Genomic DNA, 26,295 nt, shown 5'->3' with positions numbered 1-26,295 from the left:
TCACAGCCCGAGGGGCCCGCAGCAGTAGAGGCCGTGCAGGCCGCGATCCGCCCGGCGCCGCGGGGGCTGCTGGGAGTTGTAGTCCCGCGGGGCCCGCCCTCCCCTCACGGCCCCGGCGGCGGCGGCTCTGGGGGCTGCTGGTGCCGCCAGTACCGAACCGCGGCGTGGAACAAACGCTGCAAGCTGCTTGCTTCTCCTCTGGCTTTCCAGGGAGACATTTCGGGGCTGGCCGCCGTCGTTTGTGGTTCCTGCTGCTCACTGTGAGGAAGAAAGTAGACTTGAGAGATTTCATCCAGATGTGGCTGGCGACCAAAAAAATCATCATTTCCTTCTAATGCTCTAATGCTTCTAATTCCCGTGGCGGCACGGGAATCCAATGGGGGCACAGGCTGTTTCTAAGGAACATTTGTCACGACTGTGAAAAGTGGCATGGGTGTAAGATGTCAGCTTGCCCGGCAAACTGAATTAATGTATAGCTTTGTTCAGTCAATTACTAACAACAGTCTAAAAACCCCTTTTGCATCATTTCCTTCCTATCAATACAGGACTGAAAAGGGCCCGTCCAGGCCATGGGGTGTGATCTCCTGGCATCACAGCCCAGCCCTCACACGCCCATTCACAACCAGCGCTGGCTTGGGGCCCATAAAGAATCTTACCCCACCCTGCCCCGCAGAAAGGCTGTGTCCAGGTCCTCATTGCTGGGGATTAAGAAATTTTAATCTACAACTCGAAAAATATATAAGCAGTTTATATCCATTTGTTCCTGTAGTAATAATATTTAGTTTAATATTTGACTTCTCCGTTTCTCTGGTATTTACATTCTTATATGGACTCAGCTGTCTGAATGACCACTGCCCTTTTATGGTCTGCATTTTCTGATCTTGTTCCCCCTTCTCCTTTCTGTACATTCACCTTCCAGGAGAGGACATTTGGAGCTGCACTCTGGGCTGCAGTAGGGTCTCAGCAGTACCTTCTCCCTTTCCAGTCTGCTCTGAATCGTCCCTTACTCCACACCCCACTTTTATCACACCTATATGGGACTGATGATTTGAGACATCCTTGGACTGATAAGTAACTAAGGATCTTTCCAACAATTCCTGGCAACTACTATCTACCCAGAAAGAGGAAAAATCCCTGTTACTGGTCCAGTTTCACCTTTCCAGCACTTTACTCTTAGAAAACTGTCTTTCCTCATTTAGGGTCTTTCCCACCCCGTCCATAATCTTTTTAGTTTGCTTGAATGAAATTTTGCCACTTACCTTTCTCCACAGTATCAACAGCTTAATACATGCTGTTCTGCTCTCCCTTCCCTACTTGCGCACTCCACAGAGGAATGAGAGACAGTTCCTAGCCCAAGGAGTCCAGCAATGAAGTGCCTCTTCAATTACTTTCTTGGCCAGGAATATCCTCTAAAAACCATGTTGTGTCTTCTTCACAGTCCCCTTCTGACTTGCCAGGGTGTTTTGCATGGCTGGGTATTGCCATGTTGTTCTGAAGTTCTGCATAAGCCTAGACAAAAGCCTAAGATTGCAGTGGTGTTAAGCAAGTGAGGAGGGAAGGGAGGCAGAAAACCCGTGGCCAGAATGCAGCAGAGAGACTTAGTACCAGCCTGGCATTCATTTTCGAGGCAGTTGTGGCACAGTGTGTGTTAAACACAAAATCAGAGCTCAGCAGCCAGTCGGCCTCAATTTACTTTCCATACAGGGCCTGGGTACACTTTTATAAGGTGAAGAACAGGGTCTGTGCCTGTGCACAACCTTTTGTGAAAGCTCTGGCTGTCAGGCTGAGAGCTCTGCAGGTGCGCAGCGCTGGATCAGTGACAGCTCCTGGCTGCCAGCCTGAGGGGAGCAGCACAGACTCACTGACCAGGCAGGGGGGCAGAGATCTCGCTTTTGTCCTGGTGGGGAGGCCCTGAAACCTTTGACTTAGCATCCTAAGGTACTTTTTATACAATATGCATTACCTGACCTTTTTTTCATAATCCTATGGATCTCCAGTAAGATGACTAGCGTTGCACCCTCTTCATACCAGCCTAAAAATGAACATGTGCAGAAGCTGACTACAATGCAAGGCCAGTGCTTTTGCCTTTCTGCTTTTGCCTCCTCTTTTTTTCCAAGACTGAATTGCTTAAATAAACAACCCTGCACGTGAATTATATCCCCTTCACTGAGAATTTCCTGCCCTACTTATTTTGTTGTGCAACTCCTTATTGTGGTAGTTGCTCATATTTAATAAAGCTTCTGTCTATACTTAAACCTTTGTTATTTTAAAGCTTATAGTTCATATTTCATTGTATAAAACACACTCCATTGTGCCCATACCAGCAGTAATACCTGCCACATATTTGCCCAGCTTGCAATAATGTAACAAGAAGCTTACAAAAAGTATTCATATGAAATACCAACACTGTTAAAGAGAATCCAGCCTGATCAAACCATTTTATATAAACATGGCTCAGACATCTCAGTGAAATAGCTACTACCTGTCTGGAAAATCTAAAATGTAGCACTTAGTTGTATGAAGTGAGGCAAATGAAAAAGCACAACATGGTGATGCACTCAGAAAAACACAGTTACAGACAGAAATGTGGCAACAAAACACAAACAGAAATCTCAACCATATTTCAAAGAGTACATTGTAAAAATTAGTGCTAGGGGTTGTTTTCCCCACTTTGCTGGGAAGCTTTTCTCCCAGGAGTGAAGAACATGACTGTCAGAAATATTCAGATTTTTAGGACTGGTAAAGGGATCATGTCTCAGTAAATACTGGCATCTTCTATCCATGTTGTTATTTTGGTGTAACTGCTGGAAGTGATGCCAGGTATGGAAGACCAGAGTCTGGCATTTCATTCTTTGCACAGCTTTGGAGGATGCTGCTCCTCAGCCCCCTGACAGCACCCCAGACCCAGGAATGACATTTTCTGCAGCTCTCAGTTACTGGTTCTGTTGGGGGAATTTATGGGTGTTCTGTCTGTTCTCAGGCAACGAACAGTGAGCAGACCAGAAGAAATGACACTCATACGATTTGTATGTCAATATGCAAGCTCAAAGCATGCACACACTGCTTTGGTGGACAGTGGCTGCCAAAATTGACTGCAAGAAAGGAACTGCTGCTCCAGGGGGGCAAATGCTCCAGTCACACAGTGGATGACCCTGTTTTCCTCTCTACTCACTCCTTTGATATAATCCAAACCCAGATCTGTATCTGAACATGGGCAGACATGACATTCAGCAGTTCTGCATTAAGGTTATAACAGTTAAACTGATCATTTAAAAACTTACTCAGCTCTTAAACTGGTTGATGAGGCTCTGATCACGGGTGCTCTCAAGAGCACATTTGCTGTAACTTGTTCTCCAACTGCTCTGGTGATCACATAATTCAGAAAAATATGAACAGTTGTTCTTTTGCCTGTAAACATAATTAGTAGAGACATATCTAAATTTGATTATTATCCAACTCAAAATTTTATATCCACTGTACTGTAAATACTATTTACTTAATGAATCAGCTTAGGAACATTTTCAATTTTTATTGGTGACAATCTGTGGTTAAAACCAGTGTATTTCTACACTTTCAATTGCACATTAAACAGAAGTGTGATTATGGGCTATTAGTACAGACACTCCTCTCTAGTTCTAGCTTCAAATGAAAATTCAAACTATCAATCAGGGATTTTTTGTGAAATATTCATATAGTCCATGCAATAACACAAATGATGAAAAAATGCTTTTGTTCAAATTAGTGTCAAAACCTCCTTTTTTGCTCATGCTGATAGAAAAACTAGTTAAAAATATTGCAACTATTAACTCTAAAGGGATTTGAAGGCAAAATCTACTAATACACAAAGAACAAGTACTCATGGTTGGTATCACATGTATTATTACCTGACATTTTATGTGACTAGTACAATCTAAATTTTTCATTCCCTACTGCTCTAAAATATTTTCCAAATCTCTTGTTCCTACTGTGCTCTGCAGCTGACATTTCTTACACAGCATTCCACACCATGTAAATGTGACATCTACTGGCAAATAAACATAACAAGAGCACTTGGTTATGGAGAGCTCCTGAAGGTGTAATCATAGAATACTCTGGGTTGGAAGGGACCTTAAAGACCATCACTTTCATGATTTTAGTTGACAGGATTTTGCAGTAACCTGAAACATTAAAAAAAAAAAAAAAAAACGTTCAAGAAAAGTCAGAGTTGAGTTCTGTTAGTCAATAACTAATAGCAGAATTAAGACCAGTTTAATAACTTCAAACATAATACTAGGTATGCCCTAAAGCAGAGGTTTGTGTTGTACAAATCCCAAGGGAAAAAGTATTTGTGCTGATATTTCAAGTTTCCTTGAGAAACTTTAAAAAAGACCAAATAAGTTTATGAGACTTTAGGGAGTTATTTTCCTCCCAGCATTCCCTGCAATACTTCTCTTGGCAGGAAACGTCCCTTGCAGCAAACTCAGTCCTGCTCTGTAAATCCTTTCCAGAATCCATGAGCTGGGTGCTGTGGCCTTGGGAGGAGGCCCTCTGGAGTGGATGTCCTCCCGGAGCCAACGCCCTGGGTTATGTCCTAAATACAGAGCAGATAGTTCTGAGGAAGTAGAACCACTCTAGATATGAATTCATGTGCTTGCACTAACAAACTGTATCAAGACATGCACATTACATCACGTTCTGCCACTGTAATCCTGTTTCTGCTACAACGGGATGTTTTTACTGAGGCTGCCTGCTCACTTCCTCTCTCAGTTTTTCCCACTGGTAAGCCTGCCAGATGCACACTTCCCAGCGTATATGGCCAGAGAAAAAGGGAAATAAAGAATACATATTAACTGAGGACACACAGTGACATTTTTTTAAGGGGACAGTTGAAAACAGATACTTTATAAACACTGGGCATTTATAAAATCATTGCATATTGGTTGCTTTAGCTGAATTAACATGCCTGTGAGATAGGTGAATCATGTTTTACTTATCCAGGGTGTTACGTATCATTAACATGACACATCATACGTATCAATACATGTCAGAGTTCTGACAGTCAGATTGCCATTTCATGCAAACATCAAATAGAAGGATGATGGCAAAGACAGGAGAAAGTGAAAGGACATCCCAATCAAGCATTCATTTTGTTGAACTGTTACTTAGATAACTACATACACATTCAAAGTAGCAATGTAGATACAAAGTAAAAAGCAATACTTCTGGTATTCCTTCCTGTGATATTGCTGTGTAGACCAAAGCATTAATACACCACTAGATCTAAGTGAGGGTCTTGGATAGTTTTTTTCTTCAATTGAATCAAATTACCTTGTTGGGGAAAGAGTTTCAGTTAACCAAGCTTTCCAGCACTCCAATTTTCTCTTTGTTGCCCTAGTCAGCAGTAATTTTTCCTGGAACTTACTGAACACACTCAGAACGTACCGCACTGCTTGCCAGGCTGCTGAGAGCTTGCTCCATTTGTGTGTCAACATAACTACAGCTGTGTCCTCTCTAATCTCCCACAGCACCTCGGAAGCAAAGGCAAAGAAGTCTCTGATAACAACCTTCCAGTAAAGGAAAACACCTGTTACCCTGGTTGCATACAAATGGAACAGATCACTGACCTCCCTCCTCAAACTCCAACAGTCTTTAATCCTGAAGAGTTTTTTGCTGCAGCCTTGCCATCAGACATTAGATTGCCACTGTGTGATCCATCAAAATCTAGACCTGTAAGCTGAGCAGCAGTAAGAAATGTGCAAGTCACTGGCTCTTCCATTCATGCTTCACTGACCAGCAGCTCATGTCAATGAACACAAGTATGTTTCTTTTAAGCTTCAAAGCAAAGAGCCAAAAGTACACAATTCTTAGAAATATGTTTTTGCAAAGACATTTGTACTTGACCCTGCAAGGGAGGGAACAGCACAATGAAGCTGTAAGGATTCTAAAGGAATTTTTACTGGCTTTGAAACACTGTTGGGAACTGATCCAAATGATGTCATAGAAACCTCAAGCTGTTTTTATCCCACTGAGGGATTACACTTTTTGTAGTAGACAATTATAAGAATAAAATAAATTTTCAATGTATGCAAGTTTCCTTCAGGCATCCTTTTTCATCATATTATATCCCTCCCCAAATCCAAACAACAAAAGAAGGTGAAAATAGACTAGATCTCGGATTTAATTCATACTTTTATTCATCATCAAATTCAGAAGTTTGAAAGGGAAGATACCTTGAGATCCTGTCTTGCCTCTAGGTACCTCTTATACTTCTAAAAAAATCCAACACTTCATATAATCTCTATGTAAGATGACAAACATTTACTATCTATAAGGGACTTAAACACCCTTGTGGAACTCTAACTGTTCTACTGCCCAGCTTGATGTTAGGTGCTCGTATTTTACCTTCCTGTTAAAGAACTTAAATCAGTCAATACCTGAAGCATTCCATTAAAAACATTTTTAAAATGTATGCAAGACCCACACGTGTAAAACTGTGGTGGTCAAACTTTTTTTTTTTTAATATCATCAAACAGATCCAGATCAGCTATATACACCTCAGCTGGAGAATGGAATTTTTTACCAGTTTCTTATGGAATGGTTCTTCAATTCTGATCTGGGATAAGTCCTCCTTATGCAGCAAATCAGAAGAAACAGATTTGAATGACCCCCTTCAAATCTGTGGCTCAGCATGCTGTGCTTGTTTAGGAGCTGTAGTAAAAGCAGAAGACAGTATCTTCGCAGGTTTTTTAGCTCAGCTTTAGAAAAAGTACAAAGGTCTTTAAAATGTAAAGTAGCAGTAGTACCAGGAAACCAAGAACACAACACCGCAGTCGCAGGCGTACAGCAGCAGAAGCACAGAGGCCACAGCTTGGCTCAGACAGTGGCAAGAGGAGGAGCTGCATTACAGAGCAGGCACCAGAGCCTCTCCAAACACCACTTGCAGAAAAAGCCTCAAGACAGACAATGCCAAGACCATGAACACTCTTTACTTCTATCAGTTGTTTCACAGCACAATGAGACACAGCACAAAGTTTGTACAGCGGGATCTGCAGACAGTTTAAAAACAGGCAATTATCTTTAATAAAAAGCATCGAGTTGAATGAAAATAATATAAAGAAAAACAATACTGAAGCTAATGATCACTTTGCTTGCTTTTGATTGTCTAAGAAGTCCAAGACTTCTCATAGTGCCTTTAATGTTCTCCACACCACCTTCTCCAGACACCCTAGTTAGTGTAAAGCTTAATGTGCCCCAACTCATAGGTGTAGTAGGTTTCATAACCTTTTCCTCTTGCTCTCAAACCCAGCTCACGTGTGGGGAGGTGCAACAACTGTCATCATACAACATTCTGATTCACAAAGAAGCAGCACAAGTGTTGTACATAATTTAATTTGCACTTCTGTATATAAATGTTTACTATTGCACACTATTGCAGCACTTAAAAACATCTAATTATTTGCAAAAATTAGTAAAATACTTTAAAGGATTTAAAAATAAGGGTTTTAATGCAACTGACAAGATAATAAAAAAAGCAATTTACTTAATGAGATACAATCCTTTATGTTGGAAATGAAAGTTACATACAACTAGAGTACAATTAAAATATACCATATAGTTCAACACTTAATTCCTCAAATGTGTAAAATTAACAAGCTTCTACTGTCATAGATATACAATTTTTCCATATTGTGAAAAGGATTTTTCAAATTAAATACAGGTAACATAATATTCTGTAGTTATATTTCATGACTGTGTTTAAATGAGAGGGTTGTATAATACTCACATTGTCAAATGTACTCACTAATGCCTTGGAAATTGCACACTTCCCCTCCTTTTCCAAAATAGAATCTCATTTCCATACTGAAGTCTATTATGCCATATTGGAAAAGTGTTTTACTTTCTAACAGGATTTTCATAAAATTAAAAAATAGCATAATATCATGGCATTATGATGACTATTCCACTTATGCCCATGTAGAATTTAATCTGGATATCAGACAGACATGTCAGAACCAATTTCCTAGACTTTTGTCTTATTTTACACGCAAGATGAATGATACAGTATTTTACAGAACAGAAAAATATCTGAACCTTTCTAGAACTATAAATGTAATGATTAAAAATTAAAATCATAACAGAATCAAATTGTGATCTCCAACATTTATTAAAATCTTTTAAAGTTCATAAACGACAACAAAGTTACTGTAGAATTTATCGCATACAGCTAGCATACAGCAGCATGTCCTTGGTCTAAATGAAATACAAAAGATTTTAACATTTTCATACAAAGGATTTCTTTAAATTTATTAATGTGACGATATATCTTTGTTACATAAAATTTGCTACAGCAAAGTATCTTATACTTTTCTTGCATGTATGTAAATATGGGTGGACAAAGACTGCATTCAGTGTCAGCCTCCTAATGACGTTGTGCAAAAATGCTCAACAACCTAAACAGACAGAACATTGGGTGGTATGTTTCATACTCTTGTAAAATGTCTACAAAGGCCTTTCTTTTAGGAGCGTCATACAGATTAAAAGGAAGGAACGCCAGCTGTTTCCACTGGCATTCAAACAAATCCAATGGCTATGTATCAATATAGCTCATTTTTTAAAAAAACAATTCATCCTTGTATGCATGTAAATTTGTCATAAAACATGAGTCTAGTTTAAACTTTTAGATGTGCTGTTTTAAGACAGGTCACTGAGACAGCCAGAACCAAGTGTACAAATAAAACTACTATGAATAAGTTTAAAAGCAACCCTGAAAAAAGTGCTGAGCCGCTGATTATTAACATTGAAATAAATGTGTAAAAGTGCCCAAAGCTAGCACATGGTAGCAATACCTTTTAAGTCAGTTGGTGAGAGTATACAAAACATAATTAAACCCAAATACTTGTATCTGTGTGACCATACATTCTGATTGATTGAAAGAAAGTAGGTTAGAAATGAAGACACAACGCAACTAAAATAAACTCAGCTGTTGCAGTTTTTAAACTTGATCTCTTTTCTTCATGAATGAAGTGCTGTAATTAAAAAGAAAATGATTGTAGCAGTACTCCATCCTCAGTTTACTAATATAGTATACCAGAATAAAAACTTGGCAATAACCTCTTATTCTTAACAGCTAACAAAAAATAACCGTGTTCATCCAGCGATGCATCTAGAACATTATTTTGCATTTGCTAAACCATTTGTTTTTCATAGCTAATGGCAGAGCGCATTTTGCTTTTTGTGGCATGGTGGTTTTTATTCTAATGGATGCCTTTTTAATCAAAAAAGGCTTGAAGCAAGGAATATTTAGGGAGCCGAAACATTGGCTACTTTTAAAAAATTAAGAAAAAAAAAAGAAGAAAAAGTGAATCAAAATGAATTCTCTACAGTACTGACCAAAACTTCCTTCAAGAGTTTAGGGTTCTTGATCTTAAACAAGCGATTTCACACCTGCCAACTGAAATGCTGGTACGTTGACTTGGTTTAATATGGTCCAAAATCCAGACCAGATGGAATTACTCCCTCTCACAAGACTGTAAGCTTTCCATAGTACAGTCTGGTTATGGCAACCTGCCTACTGCCTAGGTGGGAAATACAAAGGAAGGAGGCAGTGACGAGAACTGCAGGGATGTAGAAAACCAAGGCACGGGGTCTAACTACTGTCCCCTACTTAAGCCATCCAATTGATTCTACTGAATTTTGGTCAGCCTCCAGGAAGAAATGTTTTTTAAGTTAATTTAGCAGACATTTATATGGCGATAAATACTACCTTCAAAAATGCTAAAAATGTTGGCTAGGTTTAGTCTGAGCTACTAAAAAATTATTATCAATTGTAGCATCAGACACAAGACAGACATGAATTATTGGCTGGCACAGACTAGAAGCAACATTTATCTTTCACTTCAGTCTAAATCACACTAGCCGCAACACCTTCCATTTCACTCACACAAATAATACATTATTCAAAATAAAATGGAGCATTCTTGGGTAAAAAACTACTTCATTTCAAAGGGGGAAAATGAACAATACACAGAAACAAAGAACGACAGAAACCAAAGTTAAGTAGGAAAGTGGTCTATTATTCTGTGTTACTGCACAAACAGTGCTTGCTTAATTGTGCCTAGTTAGAAGGGTTGGTGCAAACTGCACACATGGAAGATGGCAATAAAGACCTCAGTCAGCTTTGTGGAATGAAGTAACTAGGTAACTGTTTTGACATATGATGGTCTCAGCTCCACCTCATCTGTTAACAGAGTGCAAAGATCCCAATGTGAGCCCTGATGTCATCTTGTCCTCTTACTCCTACTAAAAATCAGCAAATTCTTTTGCACATTTTTCTGTTAGAGAAGCACGAATATCTTCTTCTTCATAGTCATCAAAGTTGCTGGTATCTCCAGGACCTCTGCACTTTGGTATGAATGGAGCTTCTACCTGTATTGGTAGGAGACACAAAAAAGCACACGAAATGTTACTGGCCAAATACCAATAGATTTAACACTGTAATAATGAGCAGAGAAATACTCCCATTACTTCTCAGATCCTGCCAGGAAATCAGGTATTACAGGTTTAAATTGTGGCACATAAACAAAACCGACCTAAGAAGGTACAGGAATACATGTGTAAATCTAAACTGAAAAAGACTAATCTCTTGCTGACAGACATAATTAAAAAATTACTTTCACTTGAAAACAAAGATTAGCCCTCTTCTTGCAGAGGTGATCCTGCTCCTTCCACAGCTCATTAGCACAGGACATGGAGTACATTGATTGCCACCACTACACAAAAATCTTAGGAAAGTTTGGAATGTCTCTCCCTCCTACTTAGTAACAATCTCCTATTTCCAAATAAAACCTAACCTAATAAAAGTGGAAAAGAATTTGTTCTGCATCTCTTATGAAGTTCCTCCTAGGACCTAAGTGAGAAGTGAAAGCCTTCTCCAAACTAGGCCACAATGAGACACAAGCAATGACTTGAAGGAGTCACTACAAAACTGTACCGTAAGGTAAGCAAAATTACAACAAAATTATGCAGGTGATGCAAATTTAAACCTGGAAACATAAAGTAATCAGATAAGTATCTCTCTCCCAAATATCTCAAGGAGTAAGTGTGCCAGAGGCAGAATGGCGGGGATACAAAGAAACAGGGCAGGCACAGCTCCAGCTGAGGCAGAGGATCACACCATGCTGTGCCCCCAGGTAGATTGCTGATGGTGGGGGTGTGTGGCGTGTGTACAGTAAATCACAAAATTCAAGAGAAACAGAAAGTTTACAAAGTAAACTCCAGACTGTGGACAATACCACTATACACCACCAAGAAATAACAGTAACTTGTGCATTTGTACATGCAATTGTCACTTGTACGTCCTTTTATTCTTAAAAGAAGATACACGTTTCAGCGATTTAGCCTGAGTGAACACTCTGTGTAAATACCTAGCCTACAAAGCCATACATTACCATTACCTGAATTCTCTCTCTGTGTTGTCTTAAACTGATTTTCAGTTACTCTCTTACAACAAAACTCAGAACACATAAAATATCTCATTTACTGCTTGAACTTTAGAACACTTTCAAATGAGACACGCCAGACCTTTTCCTATTATCTTCACTATGGAAATTACTGAAAAGAGATTGCAGGAGATAACACTGGTTTATAGTGGAAATACCTGTTTGGCCCTAAGTACAATCATCTTATCAGGCAGTGTGTTAATAAATATGGAAACACAAAAAAAGGAAGACTTGGTGGCATATCATGCAATGGATGAGCAACTGGCTCACAGGTGGGGCATAAAAGGTTACAGTGAATGGGGTGACATAAGACGGGTGACCTGTCTCTTGTGGGGCTCTGTAGGGCTCAATCCTTGGCCCTGTGCTCTTGAACATCTTCATAAATGATTTGGACGCAGGAGTGGAAGGGATACTAAGTAAATCCATAGACAATAGAAAACCGGGAGAAGCTGTTGACTCTGTGGAGGGCAGGGAGGGCCTGCAGAGAGACTCTGACAAATTCAAGGATGAGGCAATCAGCAGGTGTAGGAAGTTCAGCATTGGAAAGTGCCAGATCTCTGCACCAGAGATAAGGCTACCCTGGATGTCTGGACAGACTGGGGGACAAGAGGCTGGAGAGCAGCTGTGGAAAGAACCTGGGGGTTCTGGTTGATAAGAAATTGAGCCAGCAGGAGCAATCACATCCTGGGGACATCAGGCCCAGCATGGCCAGTCGGGCAGGGGAGGGGATTGTCCCCTCTGCTCTGCACTGGGGCAGCCTCACCTCCAGTGCTGGGGGCAGGTTTGGGTCCCACAGTGCAAAAAATACATTAAACTAATAGAGAGTGTCCAAAGGAAGGCAACAAAGGCGGTGAAGGGCCCTGTGGGGAAGCTGTGTGAGGAGCAGCTGAGGTCACTGGGTCTGCTCAGCCTGGAGGAGACTGAGGACAGACCTCACTGCAGTCACAACTTCCTCCTGGGGGGAAGGGGAGCGGCAGGCACTGATCTCTGCTCAGGGACAGGACCCGAGGGGGTGGCCTAAAGCTGAGCCAGGGGAGGTTTAGGTTGGATATCAGGAGAAGACTTCACCCACAGGGTGGCTGAGCACTGGAGCAGCGGTCACAGCACCAGCCTGACAGGTTCAAGAAGCCTTTGGACAATGCTCTCTGGCACATGGTGTGAATCCTGGGGTCCTGTGCAGGGCTGGGAGCTGGATGGGATAATCTTTGTGGGTGCCTTCCAGCTCAGCTATTTTGTGATTCTGCATCCGAAATATTAAGTGATTGACTGGTTTACTTATGACTGTAGCATTAAAAAAAAGTCATTCTAATGACATTAGCTGCCAAGGAACACTACATTTATTCAGGAGAATACATGCTGTGCTAACAGCCACTGTGAAAAACTAATACAAGCCTAAGGTTTATTGCTGTATTTCTGTGACTACTTGAATGATGTTACAATCCATTCTGTTGTTTCAGACCCTCAGTATTACAGTATTTATTCTTTATAATTAGAAGCTTCAAATTTACTCAGTATCAGTTTTTACAACCCTTTAAATCTAGTAATAGCTATTCTGACTCTACTACTTCTTAACATTTAAAAATATTTCTTATTTCTGTGAAAGTAATTCACTATAGCAGTACACTTGCAATGTTAAGAATATTTAGCACAGTACTAAAACACTGTTAATTTTATGGGGCCTGGGTGTTCCCAAACAGCATACTGGCAAATGAATCTCAGTGCATATAAATCTGCCTAGCAAAGAGGCATTAAGGAAGTGAAGAACAGATAATTAGAATTCCACAATGGGGAATATTTTCTTAAAAATATCTGTACTTAATGCAAGGAATACAGGATGCATTAATTGTACCCTGTCTTCTAATAATTAATACATTAGTGAATAATTCAACAATTCTACTGTCAGTTTGTGTAGCCAAACAACCAGTTTCTTTTTATAAACTATTGTTAGTATTTAGGCTTGGCCCTTAAAATACTGCTGTTACAGCAGCAAGTTCATGCCTCTATAGCCAAGACTGTTAGCATTTCAAATTCAAACCAAATTCTTTAAATATTATCACTTATCTCTAGATTTTTTTACAGAGGGAGCAGTTTGCTTTAGGGGAATAAAGAAAAGCTCTAGCTTTGGCTTGAGCTCCTCCACACTGAAGCACAGTCTGAGTGCTAAGAGCTGGCTAGAAAGGAAAAGAGATTCATTTCTGCTGTGGAGGAGTATTTATAGATGCCACTATAGCAGGGGTTAAATAAAAAGTGAGAGAAGCAGGAGATGCCTCATCCTGAGATAATCCAGAAATAGACTAACACACATCATCTGTGTTAAAGAGAACATGAACATACACAGAGGTCCAGAATAAAATACCCAGAAGAAACAAACATAATTCAATCAATACATATCCTTTGGAATCTTAAAAGATTAAACTACTTTCTCCCTTTCTCAATTTAAAGTCACAGATCTAGGAAATAAAAAACAGACACAATAATTAGAAATTTTACCTCAATCCCTTAAAGACCTGTAACAGTTTGGATCAGGAAGGGTCTTACCTTTCTCTGATAAATGGCAATCCAATCTGTAGTTGCAAACCACTTGTGATTCTTTATGTCATTTACACCATTCTTGAGATTTCCATATCGTTTGGTCAAATCTACCTGGAGTAAATTTCTTAGAAGATCCTTTAGGTCTGAACTGAAGTGTGATGGGAACCTCACCTAAAATTATACACCCACAGCATTAAAAAACATGATACAAATTTGATTCTTTCCCCTGTGAAGGGAAACAACTTCACACAAAGGGAAACAGTGGGGCAGTTTTCTATCTTTCTTCTAAAACCGAATCAAGCAGGAATGCATGAAGAGAGAGATGATTATTGTTGCACTTGTATTTCTGTTCCACAAAGGCTTTGTCAGTAGCATTACACTGCCCATATACCATTTCCTGAACTGGAAGTTTCTAGGGGGCAAAATATTAATTTAATGTAACAACACATCATCTTAAGACATTCTCAGCTATTTTCTAGGTATAAAGTTTTATATTATATATACACAGACACACACAGAGGAGACACAGTGTATAGCATATACACAGCATATAAATACATAGATATGCTCTGAAATAATTGTACATTCAGCAATTATATATGAGAAGTCAATCTGGAACTTTATGCTGTACTGCAATCTGTTTCTGATAACTAAATGCACCAACATCAGAAGTCTTACATAACAGCACTATTTGAAGATAGCACACTAGTGACTTGCAATTCATTCAAACCTGGCGAAAGGATATTTGAAGATGATTCGTGGGATGTAATTACAAAGGGCTTTTCTAACAAATGATCTACTGACACCATTTGAGATGGCAGAGAGAAGGAAGGGGAAAAGAAGAGGCAGAAAAAGCTGTATTTGTCATTCTCACAGTCTCAGTGTTTGACACTCCAAATACTGAGCTGATAAGTTATGATATAAATACAGATCATGGAATTACTTAACACAAAAACCTTTCAAAAAACCAAGAAGCCAAATTATCAAGAACATCTACCAATTCACAGGTTTAATGACTATAATACCTAGACCACTGAGAAGTAAGGAAATATTAACTCAAAATTTTAAGCAGAGAACCAAGCAAATAAAGTAAAATAAATGAAAGACGCAAGTCATAAACAACTGCTAACTGAGGATTGAATTGCAGTTTCCAGAGTTGATGTCTAGTGCTGTTTCTGCTGTAGTCCATCCATCGACTCAGTAAAACAGTAGATGACCTTTTACAGATGTCAAGGCCAATTAGATAAAAGTACATAAGATGCCCAACATTTTGGTTTTAGTTTAGAAGAAAAAGATTTCTTAAAAAATATGCCTTTGTAAATTAATTCCCATATATTCATGGACACAGCTGAAGGTTCACAACATTAAAACCTTTCAAACAGCAACCACCAACAACCTTCTTTATTAAACAAGAATCAGCTTCAGTGCAGTGCACCACAGGCCTACTGAGGTACTGCCCCTGATTAGAATTACAGAGGCACCTGAGATGCTGCACAGTGTGTGTCTATGTAGGGACAAGGAAGAGAACAACAAATCAAGTGAGCACAAAGAATCAACACTGGCTGGCAGGAGAAACAACAGAATAACTACATTTTGGTGCTATCCAGCATACTAAGAGATATTAATGAAAAATAAAAGGGAAACATTAGAAACACTTTTCAAAAATCATACATAACAAGGAAAGCCAAACAGAACATTAGACATGTCTAGTTGTAAGACTGTGGAAGTAAAGACATCTGCTAGGAATGATGGAAACTCTTCAGGGCTTCTCAAAAATTGCAAAAAAAAAGTTACAGAAAATAGCTAGGCAAATTAAGCAGACAGCTAAGTAGTTGTTAATAGTCATTGGATCACTTTAATCCAAGCATAAAAGGATATAATACCATGATGTCTGTAAAATTAGTAACTTGCATTTTAAATTTGAAGGCAGGGAACAGATTTTTATAACTTTGATTTTCAAGTAACAATGCCTGTACTTATGAAATGTACATTACAAACTTCTCCTAGGTCCTTTTCAAATTGCACACTGTCTAGTGGCCAGTGAATTCCGCATCTCCTCCATCAAAACCCAGGTTCTTTAAAAACAACTGCAGTGGTGAAAACACCCAGGGCCTTAACTCACCTTGCCAGACACAATCTTCTCATAGATTTGAATGGGCTGATCTGCAAAGAATGGGGGATATCCAGCTGCCATTTCATAGATTAACACTCCTAATGCCCACCAATCCACTGCCTTGTTGTAACCCTGAATAAAATGAAACATGCCACTCTTAGTACAGTTTTTAACACAGGTTAAGATTTTCAGTATATATTTATATATTTATGGAACACGAAGAAAGCAAATATATTGTTGTTCATTTAATGCAGAAATTACTGACTCCAACCAAACTGGCATTCACGGATTCCAACAGCAATACACTTAAAACCTAACAGAGCAATGACAGTGAAACAATGATGGAAATAAAAGATTTTGCACACATTCCTATAACGAGTGTCAGTGATTTTTACACTTCTGTGACAAGATTCCCTAAGTGGCAGAAATGGGCACAACTTATTTATTTGGAATCAAAACAATCTTGTTACAGACTGATCATTCTTCAAAGCTTAGGGAAATTTCATTATAACAACATATATTAGAACACATCCTAAATTGTACACTGTTGCCATTTTGCTTGATGATTTGCATTTTGGAACGTTCTGTTTCATATGTAGTTAACCAGCTAAAAGAGCTTAAAAGTTTAGTTAATTAGCTGTTAGAGTCATTTATGATCTGATCTTAAAAGCCTGAACCTTAAATCATTAGTAGGTCCTATTCAATGTTACAAAAGACAAAGAATATATTTCAAATATATCAAAACATATATTTCATAACATATATTCATTTCAAAACATGTATTTTATATGTGTTCTCTGAGATTTTTTACAAAGCTCAGGACCCGGACTCGGTCTCTCAGGAAATTCTATTTTGAAGACATTGTAGTAAATGCATTGCAATTTCTTCTGCTATTTTAGCTGCACAGGGGAAAAAACCCAAGCAAAAAACAAGTTCTTCCCCAAACAGAAGTATTTTTGGTCACTTTTGATGATCTACAAAGGGTATTCAATTAAAGCACACATTAAATGTGTAATTTAACATTATTCACTACGATTGCTTCATAGTGCAAGTAGTTCTACATTTTCCCATTTGCAAAACATACAGTGCTACAGGTAAACAGCTATAGGATGAATAATACTTTATGTTGGAACACTTAGTGCAAGCAGTAGACAGACTACAGTCAGCTTAGACTACATGCACTTTAGGTGTAAAACCAGTGGATTGTCACATTTGATTTGATGTCAACTGCCTTAAACCTGAAACTCTTCAACCAGTTATGCAATGACTACTGATTCATCCCATGCACAGTTCTTGTTACCTTTGGAGTTCTTGTTCTAGAGTGTTAACACTTCAGAATGTAATCACTCAGGTCTGTTGTTCTGACAAGGATGTTAAATAACCTAATTACAAGTTCTTTAAATCTCTTTGCCCCTCACAAGTTATGTGGCAAGCATAAGTAGAAAGTTTGGTAGAGTTATGTGAAAATTGCTTATTTGGCATAAGTTTTGGCCTACTAAATGAATAACTTACAATGCAGTGACTTCATTTTGTGTATTTATAAAGAATTGACTAGTCAAGATTTAATTTTTGGAAGTGTCAGCAACTGTTTATCGCTCAGAGCTTGATAATTGGCTAAGAAGTTTTAATTACATCTAATGTATGGCTGAGTAACAAGACAAAGTACCTTGCTGAGAATTATTTCAGGTGCCAGGTATTCTGGAGTCCCACATAACGTCCAAGTTCTGCCTTTTACTCTTTTTGCAAAGCCGAAGTCCGTGACCTGTCATCAGAAGAAATAAATTGACTAAAAGTGCATGGCTCCATAGAAATGTAAAATTAGGTTAGAAATACTTTAGAAATATTTTGGAAAGCCATTTTTTACAGGGGAAAAATTTATTTCTCAGATCACTTAGTATCATATAGTTGGATGCACCTTTATTAGTCAGCCCTCCTGGTACTTCTAATTCAGATAAAAAGGGCTCATGATAAAATTAATAAAGAACACAAAATACGTATTATCACCCCGATGACAGCTTTTTTTTTAAATTTAAAAATCAGTGGAAACTATGGCTTACTAATCTTCCACAGGTACTGCAATTACATTAATTTTTCTTATACTTTTAACATCAGACTGTAATGCTGAAAATTTGAAGAATATAAACAAGATATTTATCTTTTCCTTTAGTTAACAAATAAATGAATCACAAAAAGGGTCAATATATCCTCCAGTCTTCTAAATTTTGAATTTTATTGCGTAAGTGTATAAAGATTATATGTAAAATTAGTGTGGGAATAAGACAACATAGAAGAGGTCTTCCTTAAGCATCACCAGAGTCAAGTTTGTATATCTGAGGCCTGGGGAGAAAATGTAGCAATAATTGTATTCACAAATGGCAAGTATTTGTACACTAAAGATTTTTCATTTCACTTGCCATGTTTTCTACAGTAAGTTTTCAGAACTCTGTATGCAATATCGTACAGTGTTTTTTGTCAGACTATATTGTGGAATACATACAGAACCCAAACAATTACATGTGAAATTCTGGCAGCATTTTCTAGGTACCAAGTCTATGCTTGTTTCATTTGTTTCCTCCTTGGTTTCAATTTCAACTCATTCCTTGAGAAAACATACTGTACCAAATGAGAATCACCACTAATTATACAATAACTTGTGCTGATGTTGCTGTACATTAATGTCACAACTAAAGAAGCCAAACTCCAAACTATTAAGGCAGCTTTTCTTCATTTTTGGTAGAAACAACAGCATCAGCAGCTGGAACTGAATGGAATGGGTGACATGCTGACTGGAGAGACCTGCTTCAGTCAGCAAAGAACCATTTCTGTGTTTGGGAATGCACATCAATCTATGTAAGAAGAATACACTGCAGACAGAGAACAAACAGTAATGGCTTTAAAATGCAAAAAGAAAATGAAGTTGGAGCTGCAGCATCAACATATGAACACAAATCTCCCTTTGCCACCATCACAAAAACACACTGTTGCACAGAGAGAGCTGCCAGTGCTGGAGTAAACCAGTCACAGTAAATGGAGTAAACTAGCTGCTCATTAATGGTGCTCCCCAACCATGTTAAACGAAATCTTCTCCCCACAGTGTTATCTTACACTCCATATAAAATTATTTTACAGTAATAAACAAGATATGATATGAATCCTTTACACGTCTCTCAAACATTTTTATTATGTATTTTCTACTTTAGATTCTGCTGTGGCAAACAGTGACACAATGAGGGAAGAAGAACTTCCTTTCAAGTTTAAGAACTGCACAGCATTGCAGAGTGCTTGTTCCTGCACTCTTCCTTCCCATTTGCCATTTAGCTAAAAACATAAGAGCTAAGAGGTAGATGAGAAGGTGCCATGAGAGGCTGTTGTAAAACCAAAGCTGTCATCTGAGCACTGCAATGCTGACCTCAACTCAGCAAGGCTGGGACTCTCCAAGGGTGGGATTCATCTGATGGACATTAAGTACTATCGTGTCAGGGTTAATGTTTAAGCTGGTTTTCCTAAACTACTTATGCAGACAGTGCAGAGAAACAGACATTTTAGAACACCTTTCATCTTATTCTAGGGCAGACATATAAAATAGGTCAGATGAACAGAGCCATGTAATCACCTACTTCTCACCACAGACCCCAAGGGAAATCCTGACAACTGCCTCAACTGCAGACAGCTCTACTGTGCATACTTAGTTTTAGTCAGAGGAAGTACAACCCAATGGTTTTAACCATTACTAGACAGTAGGGCATTTAAATGCTCCACACAAACATGCTAAGAGACAATTTATTCTAAACATATTTTCTCAAATTACTTAAATTTACACTGCAAGACAAAACTTCGCTCCCTAAGTATATGAAGAATATCATACCTGGATGTATCCTTGCTGATCAATTAAAAGATTTTCAGGCTTTAGATCTCTGTAGATGAGGTCTAATGAATGGAGGTACTCAAATGTTAGCACTATCTGAGCTGCATAAAACCGTGCATGTGGTTCACTGTGAAGAATTAAAAGAATATTAAGTACCCCAATGCTATGCTAAGGTACCAAAACAACCACCTAACTGTCAGGGATAGACAAATTAAGTATCTTTTAATTGGTTCTTTTACTGTATAACAAGAAAAATCAAAAGCAAGCACTTACAGAATTGATACATACCTTCCCTAAATTTAAGTCTTGCAGCTAAAATACACGTGCAAATCAACACAAACGTATCCCACAGTGCAGAGCTTTGACTTCAAATTTTACTTTTAGAAACTACCATGAATTTCAGTGACAATATACATAGGAATTCCAAGATTCTATCATGCACAGATCACAAATGCCCATATTAACTAAATGAAAAAAAAATTAGGAGTTCTTCACCGCCTGACTGATTTAAGTCCGCTGAACAAGAGGTAAACGCACTTAAACCTTAATTTTTTATTCAGTGCTATCAAGTTTTATAAAACCCTCTCCCCAAATCAGCAAATTAAGCCATTTTAAAGGAATAGTGTCATTAATACTCTTACCTGAACCTTCCGATTCTTCTTAGATGTGAAAACATTTCTCCACCAGGAACATACTCCATTACCATGTATAAATTAGAATTGTCCTAAGGAAATTAAGGAGACAACTAAACACATACAAATACACACTGGGCATGCTATAGTCTCTACAACTCCCATGTGGAGTACATTCTATTAATGAATGAAAATGACAAATTGCAGCCATCCAATGACATTGACAACTGTAATGCAACTTAGAAATTCTTGAAAAACTGCAAAAGAAGCATCCTTTATCTCAAGAAATCTCTTTTAAAGTAAATCTGAATAAAGATAATTAGTGAGGTTCAGACACGAGACTTGATGGAGTAAGATGCCTACTGCAAGCCAAGACCTTGAACCCTTCAACATTTATAACTGACAGTCTGAGGTATTCTTGTCTCCACAGCCCTTGCCCCAAACCTCCAAAGACTAAGGCACAACATCTCTGCTCATTTAAAATTAAAAAAAAAAAAAAAGAACAAAAAGAAAAAAAGAAGACACATATCACTTTATAAACTAGAAAGCTTCTCAATTTCTTTACTAACTAGTATGTACTGTCATGAAATTAGAAGCTAAGCTCAAAGTTTTTTCCTTCATGGTTAAAACTGTCAATAAGACCTGCCTCAGGTATAAATTTCAAGCAAAAAGATCTGCAGAACAATTACAAATTTACCATTCTATATATTGGTACAGAAGATATGCTTTGGTACCTCTCAAATATAAAATGATGCCTAAAAGCTCCCTTGCTGTACAAAATCCAGTTGCCCTCCAAGAGAAGAGAAAACTCTGAGGAGTTTAACTTAATTTAATTGTTATTTTTTTATTTGGAGATATCCTTTCAATCATTACCTGATGAACTGAGGTATATGAAGTGTACACGAGTGCACTCCACTCCTACTCAAGCACTGGGAACAGTGCCAAATGAAGCATCTTTGAAAACAAAAATACTTGAACTATTGTACAGTAAAAGTTATATATTTTAGTATCTAAAGTGTAAGCATGCACTTCCCTGAAACCCAACAAATACTTTGAAAGTAACGACTACCTTAAAAGAATACTCCAGTTTAACAAGGAAAGGAAAGTTCACTGCTTGTAATATCCTCTTCTCATTCAGTGTGTGTTCTATCTGCTTCAGTTTGACAACCTAGGAGAGAAAAAACAATCTTCAGCTTAAGTGTGATATTTTATAGTTCTTGATAAACTTTTTAGTGTTAAACAATTAGTTGAAAGCAAGCTTGTAACTTTACAGAAAATGAAAAGCCTTATGAATTCCTAGCACAATAACAGAACAAAGGAAGGATTAAAAAGTTTAATAACATTTTACAGAGTAACACTTGCATAATACAGTTAGTTGGCAGACAACTCTACAAATAGTGTTTCTTCCTACTTGCTGAGTGTAAGAGTCAGCAAGGAAAACCTCCCTGCATTTTCTATGAATTGCTTATGTTTATTATGGCCATACTTCCTCAGCACTTCAATAAAATCCATTTGATCTTTGGACCCTTTGCTAAGAAAGGCAGGAAACTGTGTAGGATACACAATTATGAATTTTGTTACCTGTGAACAGAAGTAAACAGGCTTATGTTATACAGCTCACACATTAGTGACAAAACTAAGGAGAATACAAATTGAAAATCTCTATTTTTATAAACAAGTTACTTCTTGTAATCCATTAAAATGCTAGGCTGCTAACAAGGCAGCAAGTGGCAGGTTTCTGATTATTATTCTTTCTCAGCAATTAATAATTGGTTTCTTGTGTTAGACCCCCCAACATTGCATAATGAATTCTATTTAATCCTTAAAATTGCACAATTTATCTATAACCCATTTTCAGAATGGCATGATTTCCAAGTTAAGTTAGGGTTTTTTCCCTTGCTCCATAGGAAAAGGGAAGAAAATGTACAAGAGTGATCAAAACAACTCTGTTTTCATGTTTGGAAATCAAATCTAACTCCTATAAATAAGAGATAATCAAGACATTTCAACCCTGACTGAAACTGTATTTAAATTTAACTTCTGGATGCAAAAGGTAGTATCTATAAAAAACTCACTACTGTTTTGAAATAAATATCATACAAAAGAAATAATGATTTAAAAACATTAAACCTCTTTTGAATTCCAGATCTTTAGGGTACAAATAAAGTTTTGCTCAAATCCACCCATTTGTGGGAAGTGTCTCCTTCTCCCGTAAAAAGCTACAGTACTGGAATGATCTTGTCCATCCAAGCAAGAAAGCCAAGGCTCTTGTCTGTGAGGTGTTCAGCTGCAATGCCAGACCAGACTTTAGCTCCTGTTCCTGCATGTCCTCCCAGTGAGGTACTGGGGGGATGGAGAACACCCCAGGCTGCAGCTGCTGTTCAACATGTCAGAATGTCCAACTGGGCATTTAGACACAGCTCTGCTCACAATTAAGCCCTGGCTCAGGGCACAGCCAGTGTCAGCCTCCCATACATTAAATAGTGTCTGGAAATGGCAGATTCTCCAACAGCTTGTTTGTGCCCAAGCTCTTGTTCATGATTTTTTTCTTTCCAAAACCAAATACATAATTAAACTAAGCAAGCAGTGGCACGTGACAGCCTTCCTAACTCAAGGTGGACAAAGGAATAACATCTCTACACAAAACTACGGGCTGCACCAACATCTATTAATTTTTTTTCATGTTCTATGAATCAAGCATGAGATTGGACAACAAAGATATACACTCGATGCTTTCCCTTTTTTAAGTAAAATGGAAATGAAAATTTATAGGCAGCCTGCCCACTGTCTAATTTCAGACATCTGTATGTTTTCTTTTATAAAAAAAGAGATAGTGTTTTCACCAAACCATTTTTTTTTAAGAATTAATGGAAGCTACTAATACATCTCTAATAGAATACATAAATAAATTATGCTAAGTTAAGCTGAAAAAACAGGTATTTCATAAAAGAACACATCAAGACTTATTATAGACAGAACCATCTAATTTATGAAAAGAATACTGATGTCTGTATGCAACCATCTTTATAATCCTGTGAATCATTTACTGCAAGTCCACTGCAGTTCTTAAAAATGTGACCTTTTTGCTTTTTCCAGATAACTTCCCAATTTTGAAAGGTAGTAACAAATTTAATTAACTTTTAAAAAGAAATTCTTTGAATATTTTTATGGCAGCTTTCTAAAGCTTTTCCTGAACTCCTTCATGACGACAACTCAGCCATTCACAAAAAAGAGTTCAAAGTAAAAAACAGCTGAAATTTGGTGGTGGGATCTTTGTGCAGCACTGGGATGCTCTGCCTGCAGGATGCCACCAGCCATACTGAGGTAATGCTGAGGTACATTTCCCCATGGGTAGAAATGTCTGAGCTGTCTTTATTTGTACTGTGCTGGAATGTCATTTTAACATAATTGGATTTTTTTTAATACAAATTAGATACCGTTTTAACAGGAGAATGCTGTAGATGAAAAAAAAATGAGCTTTTTTAAGTTAAAAAAAAAATCACGTCTGATTTGACACTAAAAGGTAAGTTTATTTTTAGTTTCTGTTTAATAGTCAGACTATTATAAAGCAGACCTTCATTAAATGACCTTTTATTCAAGGTCCAGGACCCCAATCACATGTAAAGGATACTGGAACTGCAACTCGGGCAAAACAGTTTGACTATGTCACTGCCATAATTCCACTACATAAAATGACTCAGAAACGTAATAATGCCTAAGTGTAGAATTCAACACTGAGGCAACACTGACTTTGAGTTTCTTAGTTGCTGATTATTAAATTCTCTTTGCCAGATTAATATTGTCTTAATATGATCTTTCTTACACAGCAGCAAAGTTATGTATAGTGTCTTACAAAATAAGAACAGGTCTTACATTGAGGACCTTGGAATCTATTAATCTAAATAATCCACTTTTGAAAAACTTGTCAAAACCATTAAAAACTACTTGTACTGATAAATTCTGTTAAAACACTTCTCATTCTGGAATTCTGTACTGTAAAATTTAAAATTCAAATTTTATCAAATGACATTGCTTACTTAATCTAAGAGTAATAAACTGCTAAAAAAATCAGGCTGGAGTAGCAATACAAGTTTTTAACACAGAAAATGTCCATTATGAGACAGCTGCTCTGAGACTCCTGTTCTACCTACAAGGTTACTACAGATGCAACAGGATTATTACAGAATTAAACATACAGAAAGCAATACCTCATAGGATCAAGAATGGAAAAGAAATTATTTGTGTTTTCAATTTTTATTTCAATTGTGGTTCACTAATGAAAATTCTGAGAATTTCTGATCTAGGTAGTTTTGAACCATCCTGCAGAAGTTAATTTGTTTGGTTGAACTATAGAACTACATTTTGCTTTTGCCAAGAATATACAGGCCACCTTACAAAATCTAAGTAAAGAATTTACCCAATTACATTTTATTAATGCCTTGGACTTAGAGGCTCCTTAGAGCCTCTTTAGCCTGTTGTTAATGTTACTGGCCATTGCACCAAGTCTACACAATCCCAACAACTGAACCTACTGGCTAAAAGAGAAAATAAAGCATTTAAATGATCACTAGTATCCAAGTGTGATAAGAAAAAAACACAGTATTTGCAACTCAGTTCAGCCACAGCTACCAGATCTTCATCTACATCAAACTCCTCTGTAGCGCAGAACCCACTATAAATTATACCAACCTTCTGTTTGTCCAGTATCTTCATAGCATAATACTGTTCTGTGGATTTATGTTTCACCATCATTACTCTCCCAAATGATCCTGTTCCAAGGGTTTTTTGCCGCTCAAAATCATCTAGGCCAGCAGTATTCTAAATGTAGGATATAATCCTATTATTTACAAACTAATACCAAAGACAATTTTAACTGTATTAATTCAGTTATGAAAAAAGTTGAGTAATATTACATCTAACAATGATAACTATAGCCAACCATACTGTTATAATTTGATACCCCTCAAATTTTAAAAAGAGATTTTACATTGCACTCATTAAAACAGAAGACTTAACTGAACTTATCAACATTTCTGTAATTTATCCATACAGCTGTCCATACATGCTTAGTAAGGACTATCTAGCAGTAAACAGATCATGAATATAACATGCATATAAATAACCCCTTCATGCTTCATGATCAAGAATATTAGAACATGCAAAAAACCCCAAGCTCTAGAGACAGTTCTACATGAGAGTTGTCTAAAGAGCATATCCCTGAGTACGTTTTCTCAGACATTCATTGCCATAGCACCTCAAATATTGCTTTAGAACCAGAATGAACCTCCCCCCAAATCCCAAATTTTACAAGATTTCTCTCTTACAAGCTCCTTAACCTGCTCCCAAGCCTTATGCAGTAGTCTGAATACTCTTAATTCCACTTACGATCACGGCAGACATTATTAACATGGTAAATTATAGACGTGCCAATGCTTCTGGTTATTAAAAAGAAGCCAATGAAAAACATGCCAATAGATTTTGAGTCTTGTCATACTGATTGTGAACAACATTCTCATAGGAGAAAATGTTGTTCAGTGGGAGCATTTTATCAGCTCAAATCTGGAGAAGACCTGAAAACCTTTGTTGATAAACTTCAATGAAAAGTGACAAAGCTGGCATTAAAAAAACCTGAAACTCCTTTACAAATTGCGTTTAAATTATTTCTTTTTTCTGCAC

General features: G+C 37.6%; 1 protein-coding gene across 6 annotated transcripts in view; it reads right to left on the bottom strand.

Moving 5' to 3' along the window:
* Positions 1–8,124: 8,124 nt before the first annotated feature.
* Positions 8,125–26,295, bottom strand: part of PRKACB (protein kinase cAMP-activated catalytic subunit beta) — a 66,739-nt gene continuing 48,568 nt past the window's right edge. For all 6 annotated transcript variants that reach the window (XM_066325124.1, XM_066325129.1, XM_066325123.1 and 3 more), the window contains exons 3-10: positions 25,309–25,437; positions 21,689–21,787; positions 20,629–20,711; positions 19,988–20,114; positions 17,789–17,884; positions 16,132–16,254; positions 14,016–14,180; positions 8,125–10,404 (exon numbers count right to left, since the gene is read on the bottom strand). In XM_066325124.1, the coding sequence (XP_066181221.1) occupies positions 10,279–10,404; positions 14,016–14,180; positions 16,132–16,254; positions 17,789–17,884; positions 19,988–20,114; positions 20,629–20,711; positions 21,689–21,787; positions 25,309–25,437 (948 nt within the window). In that variant the 3' untranslated portion in view covers positions 8,125–10,278. The remainder of the gene's footprint in view (positions 10,405–14,015; positions 14,181–16,131; positions 16,255–17,788; positions 17,885–19,987; positions 20,115–20,628; positions 20,712–21,688; positions 21,788–25,308; positions 25,438–26,295) is intronic.

Source organism: Sylvia atricapilla, chromosome 9 (genome assembly GCF_009819655.1).
Source record: "Sylvia atricapilla isolate bSylAtr1 chromosome 9, bSylAtr1.pri, whole genome shotgun sequence".
NCBI classification, from domain to species: Eukaryota; Metazoa; Chordata; class Aves; order Passeriformes; family Sylviidae; genus Sylvia; species Sylvia atricapilla.
The sequence above is the reverse complement of the archived record's forward strand: the minus strand, read 5'-3'. Positions and strand labels throughout refer to the sequence as shown.